This window comes from Corvus brachyrhynchos, unplaced genomic scaffold, assembly GCF_000691975.1.
Source record: "Corvus brachyrhynchos isolate BGI_N302 unplaced genomic scaffold, ASM69197v1 scaffold409, whole genome shotgun sequence".
In the NCBI taxonomy this organism is placed as follows: Eukaryota; Metazoa; Chordata; class Aves; order Passeriformes; family Corvidae; genus Corvus; species Corvus brachyrhynchos.
Genome location: NW_008246059.1, coordinates 66208 through 74843, shown reverse-complemented (window position 1 = coordinate 74843; position 8636 = coordinate 66208). Strand labels below are relative to the sequence as shown.

Genomic DNA, 8636 nt, shown 5'->3' with positions numbered 1-8636 from the left:
ATGGCTGCAATGCAATAATCCAGTCACAACCAAGTTTTTTGATTGAGAATTTTTTGTTACTTAAATTAACATAACTGGCTCCAGTTATGCTTTGAAGGTTACAAAAAACCCTGCATATAGAAATAGTCTATTAAGATCACAAGTTTTAGTGAGGTCCCCCAGAAATCTGTCATCACCTCTACTTAGAGATCTGGAAGACTGTTACATATTGTTGCTGTTAAAATGAGAATGGTATAAATTTTAATGGTGCCAAAAGCTAATGACCTGCTGGATGTAGGTCACTGATGAGAAGGGACACACACAGGAATGAAGGAGCATAGATGGATGTCCTTAAGGGTCACAGAAGGTAAACCATTGAACGTAGCCTTCATGCACATAAGCTGACTGATATGATCTTTAGATAAGCAAGCAGTACTGCCCATCAGGAAAGATGAGCAGTTTGATGCTCATCAAAGCAGATGACTTTGCCTGAGAGACAGCTCATCCTACTGGGAAATGAATGATATCTATTCTAAACCGGTTCAGGCTGCTTTTTGGACCTGAGATGAGCTGGCACAGTGCAGTGTCTATCCACACAGCTAAGCAGCCCCCAAGATTGCTGCTGAGCATTTCCTGGGAGAGCACAAGCAGGTACAGCTGTGCTAGGGAGTATGCTAAAAAGCACAATGGGAAATCAAAGTGCAGGGCTCGTGCCTGTGCACTGGTACTGCTTCGCCAGTGCTTTTACTATAGGAGGTGTTAATTTATACTGTGTAGACAGTGTACACAGGAAAGAAAGCAGTTGGCATCCACTTTTTGCTCTTCTTATCTGATGGCCTGATTGGGTATGGAAAATTTTACATGGCAGTATGGAAAACCTACTGGGTCCTGTCCAGCGGGAAAAGGAGTAAGATGCCAAGAGAACTGAGAATCATCTATATTCATGCTCTAAGGCTGCTTTACAGTCATACAGACTACATTTTCCCTAGGTGCAGTGTTCTAAATCTGAGCCAAGCACAAAAAAATTGTTTTTCACATTCTGATTGAGACAATGTAAATATCACCCCATTGAAAAATGTGAAACAACTTCCTGCACTACTGCCTGAAGTGCATGTATACCGTTCTGGGTTCACTTTGGGCACAACTGTAGAATAAGGGATCCTACTTGCAATGAGTCAAATGTAGCACTAATGGTAAGAAAGAATGAAAAAATCCCAAATCAGCTCTTTTCTGGACTCTGTAAGAGCTTTCATACTGGAAGATGTCAGTTTTCATGAGTGCTGACAAGCACAGGAAGCTGGGAAGATTTTTTTCCCCACAGTCATTAAAGAGTTAAAATTTCTGCAGGCAAGTGATTGAATTAACATCCTCCTTTCACAGGTTTGTGACCAAGAGGAAATCTTTTTCAGACTAATGTCCTTGAGATCGTGTTCTTGAATAAGAAATAAGTTTCTCAGACTGTGACTACCTGTCAGATGCCCTATGTATGAAGTGAAATTAGAAAGACAGAAACTACAGCTTACCTTTAAATCCTTTTTTTTTTTTTTTTGACAAAAATTATATATTTAGCAACCATCAAAGGACAGAAGTGCTGCCAGACAAGCTGAGAAACAAGCCCAGGGGTGCAGAAGGATATCTTCAAGAGCACAAACTTTGGAGAGAGTCAATCTCTTATCAAAAAGAGGGAAGTCCTGAAGACAGCTATACCTCTCCTCTCTGGCAGATCCACTGTGCCTGGGCAGTGTGGCTCTGGTATCCAAACCACCGCCTCATTCCCAGGGAAGACACTGGCCCTTGGACCTGGCACAGTCACAGCTCTGCAAATGCTGAATGGCACCGTTTAGATTTAGCAGGACTGTATTAATTGCCTTCCATAAATGACTGTTCAGATTTGTACTGACCCACTCTCCAGGACCTTTAGGAAATCTCAGTCTTCTCATCAGTTATCACTAGCCTAGAGGAAGTTCTGTCATCACCAAATGTTTTTCTTTGCCTGTATTAAATCTGTATCGAGACAATTGGATTATCTGAAAGTCTGTGTTTTTCTTAGCATCTTTCTTAATGTAAGGGAGCCACATGCGGATGAGGCTGCATTCACACTACATTATTTCTGACAAATGGTGCTGAGAAAAACACAGGCCTCTAATAGCTATGCATTAAAGCACTCTGCTGACCCCACAAAGTCAGGAGAGCGCTCTCAGCAAGAGTCTTGCTTTTGTGAAATAACAAGATATTTCGTCTACTGTGGGACTTTTTCCCTTTTCTTGAGGGGGGTGGGTGTGTGTGTGTGGATTAGCTTCTTTGCAGGTTTGGGTTGGGTTTTTTCTTTGAGTGCAAGGACAGAATTAGAAATCCACGTGTTTTCCTGCACCAGGTAGTACAAGACAGTAGCTACTATCTGCAATCAGGGCTGCTGTTGCTGATGTAACGTGACTCATTCTAGTAATCTGTTTAATTTATTCTGTTTTTAAATAAGTTTTTAAATTGCCCAGGAGTCTGACAGCTATTAGCTCAGACACTGATGAAGCGATGCTCGTGTAACCAGGCTGCCTTGGGGAAATGGCTGATGCAGGCACACATGAGAATGCTGCTTCCCTGAGCTCTGGCCCATGGCAGGTCCTGCTCAGAGAGTGGAGGGTAGGACACCAGTTTATTGTATCAGTTCCTAGAGAGAAAAGCGAACACCCAAAGACTCCTTCCCCTCTGTAAATCCAGCCAGGGTTTTGTGCCATCCTCTCCTTGTATCTGCAGCATTGTTTCTAAGGGAAACTACTTAGTGCAGGCTTTCCTGTGCCAAAAATCAGGTCCAGCTGCTATGGCAACGTTGAGAAGCCCTCAGGACACTTTTTATTTCTCATCTAGCTTAAGAATGTAAAAGAACAAAATGTCTACATACACCATGAACCCCTCTGGCTGGTGTGTGGAAGGACTTGGACATTTGACAAGAGTCATAAGACACTTGTGCACATATGTACATCCTCTTCTCTCCTCCACACACTGGTGGTTGGGCACAGCTCATCCTGCAACTCTCTACAGAAACTTTAGACATCATGCTGTGGATGTCTCCAACAAGAAAAAAGAAACATTTGTTTGCCTTCGGGGCACCTTAGGATCTAAAGTCCCTGTTATCCTTTGAGTTTCATTGGGGTGGTGAGCGGGTGGCAGGGAGGTATCACAGTACAATGTTGCTGCCTACTGGTGCTTTAGGAGGTGCCATTCACATTCCCCATTGCTGATGTTTCAGGTTCTCTCTGTAGCTGGGGCTGCATGAAAGGGGGTTACAGTGAAGGTCTTCCCATAAAAAAATGCATGGAAGGGAAGTATGGGCTTTGATGAAATGTAATAATTTAAATTACCATCTTGTCAGTAAGATAATGATGTATACTTACTGTTCTGGAGAGTTGATGTCTTCTATGGGATCTTTGTTTGTTCTGGAAGGGTCTGATGAGCCCCACTGTGCTGGTGGATTTTGATCAAGATGATTTTTCAAAATGGCTTTCTCACCATCTGGATGGACAACACATTCAATTTTACTTTACTGTGACCAGGTGACCATTTCAAAATTGTTTCATTTTAAATTTTCCCAGATATCCATAATGCCACAAAGTAAACTCATACTACCTATATTCCAATATAGTCTCAAGTTTTGCTGTGACAGTTTGGTACTCTTATGTTTTGGTTGATGTGTTCCTCCATAGGAACTACCATGAAGAAAGAGAAAAGTTACAAAACCTCTTTGTCCTCCCTTTGCTTCCCCCCACCTTTAAAAAAACCCCACAAACCAACCCTTGTCGTCCCACCTCTATGCAGCTGTATCACTCTCTCTCATCTAGGCTTAGGCTATGTGAAAAATTAATGTAACTATACTGTTCTTGCAGTTAGAAATTGTAACCTTCTCATAAACCCTCTTTCTTAAGACTTTTCCTGAAAGAACTATAACCTCATTGATATATAGACCCTTGATACTCTTATGATCACACAGGCAATTAAGTGCTGTCATTTGCCTATCTGCTACTGCTGTCATTTTTAGCATGGAAATATGATTCATATCAGTTTCACTGGTCCATAGGTTGTCTGCAGCATGGACAGCTAATGATGTCATTATTCTTTTTTCTTTTCTGCACAGTGATAACAAAACAGATCATAATTCTTGATTCCCCTGGGTGTCCTGGGAGTCCCTGGCTAGCTGTGCTGATGCCCATGGCATCATTCCCCCTGAGAAACACAGGCGAACACAGCCATTTTAAGAAGATCCTTTCTGTTCCTGCCTGCTTTTTCAAAGTGTCTTTCTGTGTTAAGCCAAATAAAATCATATGGAAAGCATCTGAATAATGAGGGCAGTTCACAGTTTTCATAAATAATTACAGAGAGCTCCAAAACCATCACCAGCAGTTGTTTGCCACACAAACAGAGAAGCAGTGATTGCCGCAGGCATTGAGGCAGCATGGAAGAGGAGTCTGAGGTAAATTCTTGAAGAGGGTACTGGAGGATTTGAACATAAAAGTGGGTATGAGGGGGAAAAACAGGAAAAGAGTGAAGAAAAAAGGAAAACAGCATGAAAAATCTGGTACATTTTGAAGGGTTAAGCTGCTTTTCTGTTGTACTTGTTTAGGAGCCCCAAATAATGCTCAGCTCCCAGCATGCTAGGAATATCTATGTTATCAACAGGCACCGGGTGTACAAAACAAGCAGCAGAAACACAGAGTGAGGAAAGAAGCTGGAAGCACAAATATTTTGAGGGCAAACTCCAACATCTATAATTACCCTCCCAGTAAGCTCATCCCTGGCATTATTTGATAGCATTCACTTCCTGCTGTGAAAAACCTAAAAAGCAAGCAACAACCAAGTGTGTAGGTGAGGAGGCAACAATGCACAGACATGGGGATCACTACAGCTCAGAAGGAGACAAGATTTTTCACTTATGTTGCATTGAAGAGAAGGATCTGGCTGAGAAAGGAGGTGACCAGAACACATGAAGCTGCTTCAGCTGGGGCAGGAAAATGTCAGTAGAAGAGAGCAAAGGAATTCAGTTGTAGCAAGAAGAGTGTTTAAGAGATGGCAGGAGTCAGTGATGGTTTAGATGTGAAAGGAGTAGAGTAAAGAGTCAAATCTGGCAGTGGCTAAGATAAGCAATAAGGTTTATCATCTCAGGGCAGCCTGAAGTTTGCTGATGTGGCATTTGCTGTCACAAGCGTTCAGTTTTTACTTTCCGTACATTGCATTTCTTTGTATATCAAGTTTGACATTTGCATAAAAGTCTTGTGATGTCTATAAACAGACATGTAGAAAAGAACACTTTTTACTTCTGTGATTAAAACCAACATTCAGTCCTGAGCTGATGTAAGCTGACAATGGAAACTGCTGACTTTTTGATATAGACCAAAGTAAAAATTTGAGTAACCCTTGTAATTACGGATGGAAAAACTCTATGATTTAATTATTTTAGGGTTCCAACTCCTTTGGACAAGATAAGCAATTTAACATTTTACAAAGCCACTAAAGATATAATTCTTCATCAAATGATTGGAAAATGCAACTGTTGCTGTTTGGGAGTATGTTATTTAATAGAATAATCTGTGTTGTACACGCTAAAGGAGTTTCATGCACTTTCAGATGTGCTGTGAGAGCGAGAGAGAAGGAGGTGGTCCTTGTCAAAAAGGTGGGGGATTTAGTTTAGAGTAGAGCAGAAATCATATATTCTCTTCCTACTCGCCTCTCAACACCAACTGCCCATATATCACCGTGTGTTATTCTTAATAGACTCTTTTCTACCACTCTTGCAGATGACTTGCCCTTAATACACTGAATAAATTTCTGTATACAAGGCTACCAAGTGCAACTTTTACTGTATATGTATAAAATACAGACAAAATGCACATTAAATTGTCGCTTTTTTTCCTTTTTCCTTTGCTTCTTTCAAAATTAAAAACAACAAAAAAAGTTAAGTAATTCTTATTTGTTAGGCATTTTGGGAGAGGAGTTGTTAGATTTCTATTTTGCAGCTATGGAAACTAGAATATCTTTATTTTTTATTTACCTTTCATTTAAATAATGTAGAGCAAGATTCTCACTTAGTCATATGCTTCTGGGAGCTGGATCTTAAAGAAAAAACACTATTGCCATATGCACTTAAAAAACTTAAGGGTTTAGAAAACTAGTTTTATATACCTGAGCAACTGAAAGAAAATAAATTAAGGGCAGTGGTAAACATTTGATTTCCCAGTTTCCCCTGTAGAGTGTAGCAGTGTTTTTGGTACTTTCCCATCTTCTCCTCTGTCCATTAAGTATGCTGCATGGAAAATGCCCTTCATTCTCAGGGTACTGTCTGCCACTGCAGATCCTACCCAGTAAGTTGCACAGGGATGATGTAACGACCTTCTAAACTGAAATTACATTAGCCAGAAGCACCTTCTAAATAATTTTCACTTTTGTAGACCTCAAACCGGAACTCAGAAATCTGGATAAGTGATGCCTGAGCACTTTCCATTCAGAAAGCTGTCGGGAAAAAAGACAAATACATCTCAAGGGCCGCACAGAGCACTCAGCAGTGGGCTCATTATAAAACAAAGCTTGCTGCTGGTGGTCGGTGAGAGACAGAAGGTTTTAGCTCAGGACCTTTGTCTACCTGTAGCAAAGAAACAGCTTCCGTTTACAAAGCTCTGAGCTGCAAAAGCACACCCACGCAGGCTGCCGAGGGGCTCAGCGAGGAGGTCACTGCTCCCAGCTGCTCTCCTCTCCCTCTGTCAGGGGTCACCTATAATCACTCTGCAACCTCGTGCTGCCAAAATTACCTGGGCAGGCTTAAACGCACCGTGCGTTTTAACAACTCTCATTCAGCTGCAGGCAGAAAGCACCAGGTTTCTGAAGCACTGATGATGCTTCAGTTTTTTTCCATGGAGTTTAGAAAACATATTTTTTTAACTAGAAGATTGTTTTGTTGATGTTTGTACACTGCAGCTTTATTGAACATCTTCATCATTACCCTTTACTGGCAATATTCCTCTGATGGCTTAGAACTGGATGGCAGAACTACTCTTTATCCAATATCTTCCAATTCTATTGTTGTTTCTCTTTGCTAGAAAGCATATTTTGTGCTCCACAAAGAAGCAAGTGTGGTTTAATAAAGACTTATAAGATCTGGCAGAGATAATTTTGCTGATTTACTAAGGAGCTTAGGAAACTTTAAATCTAGAGGTAGATTTTTAAAACCTGCTGTAATTTTCCCCAGTTCTGTTGTTTGGACTGTGAAACATGACTAGGCAGTCTCTGTTTTTCATGTGAATAGGATGTAAAGAAAGTAAGCTGAAAGGAAAAATTAAAATGATCACATCGTCTGCTGGGTAATCAGAAAAAAACTTCTCCTAAAGGAAGCACACTGCACTGGCAATCTAAATTATAACTTCTAATAGTTATGTTTTGAGAGAGGAAGATTTTTTAAAAAGAAAAGCCAGCAAGATTCTGCTCTGATTTATACTACTTTAAATCAGAAGAAATTACCTTTACTACAAATTCATTTCTGTGCAAGAAAGGGCAGGTACTGAACCTCTGACAGCTTGGTCTCCCTTTTGAAATAGAAACAAGCTCCAGGACTGAATCCATTTGTTAGGCTTCATAGAAACTAGCATACATATCGCTATATACCTCTATAAAGAAAGGAACTATATCCTTGCTTCAAAACAGCATCCCTTTAAAGGAGTTATTTCTGAAAGCCCTTACCTTTGAATCTATTTTTCAATCTCAAGCTTAATGCTTGAATCGCATGAACTTCATAGAAATGATATTTCCCCCATCTATCACAGATGAATTCTGTTTTGCTTCGCATTTGTGAGCAACATGCCTTTGAAATCTGTTTTCCTTTGAGCTGCTTTTACATGGGGAAAAAACTAACACTAGGAAACATCGGAGTGGGGTGACAAGTGGTAGGCATATTTGACACGTAAATGAATGCTCCCAGCCTGTTTACAGCAATGAGTAAAGACTGCTTTCTGGCTTAAAACAAAGTTTTCTGAGCAAGGAAGGGCGCCTGTAGAGAAAGAACCTGCAAAAAGGGTTTGTTCATAAGGGGCGACTGCAGCAAGGCTGTCTCTTTCTTCTCATGTACTTCCCATAGAATGGCCTAATTTCCCTAATATGCTACTCTGAAATATACTAGCCAAGGTAGAAATTGAGGGAGGTTGTTCTCCAGGATTTCTTCTGAGCTTTGCTTTATAAGAAACACTTGTAATCCATGATTTTGTGAATTATTTCACATGGAAATAATTTCATGTATTAAAACATCAAAAAGAAGTCAAGTAGAGTAAGATAGTAAGATTCCAAGTGTAGCAAAATTATCCAGCCCCCCACCCCCAAACCACACAATATCTTTCCTCTGTCTATTTGTCTCTTCAGGAGCTTTTAACTCTGCAGGAACTTGCACAGCAGAAATAAATTCCACCTTCACAAACTCTCTCCTGTCTGACACACTGACATGGGTGCAAGGAGCCCTTTTGGGAAGCTCTGGTTTGTGTCCATTTTAGGACATTTCTTCCCTGGAACTGTGTGGAACTTTTCTGGAACTTCCTCTTTACACAACATCACACTTGAAGCACTTGTCCTCCTTTTTTCCAAATGCCAGCCTGGAAAACGCTGCTGTGCCTCCAAGCCTGACTGCTCCTGCT

At 40.7% G+C, this 8636-nt stretch overlaps 1 protein-coding gene across 1 annotated transcript in view; it reads right to left on the bottom strand.

Moving 5' to 3' along the window:
• The window catches only part of LOC103623563 (gamma-aminobutyric acid type B receptor subunit 2-like), a 39626-nt gene that overhangs the window by 5774 nt on the left and 25216 nt on the right, over window positions 1-8636 (bottom strand). Inside the window, exon 5 of the mRNA XM_008642673.2 lies at window positions 3369-3486. Coding sequence (XP_008640895.1) covers window positions 3369-3486 — 118 coding nt within the window. The remainder of the gene's footprint in view (window positions 1-3368; window positions 3487-8636) is intronic.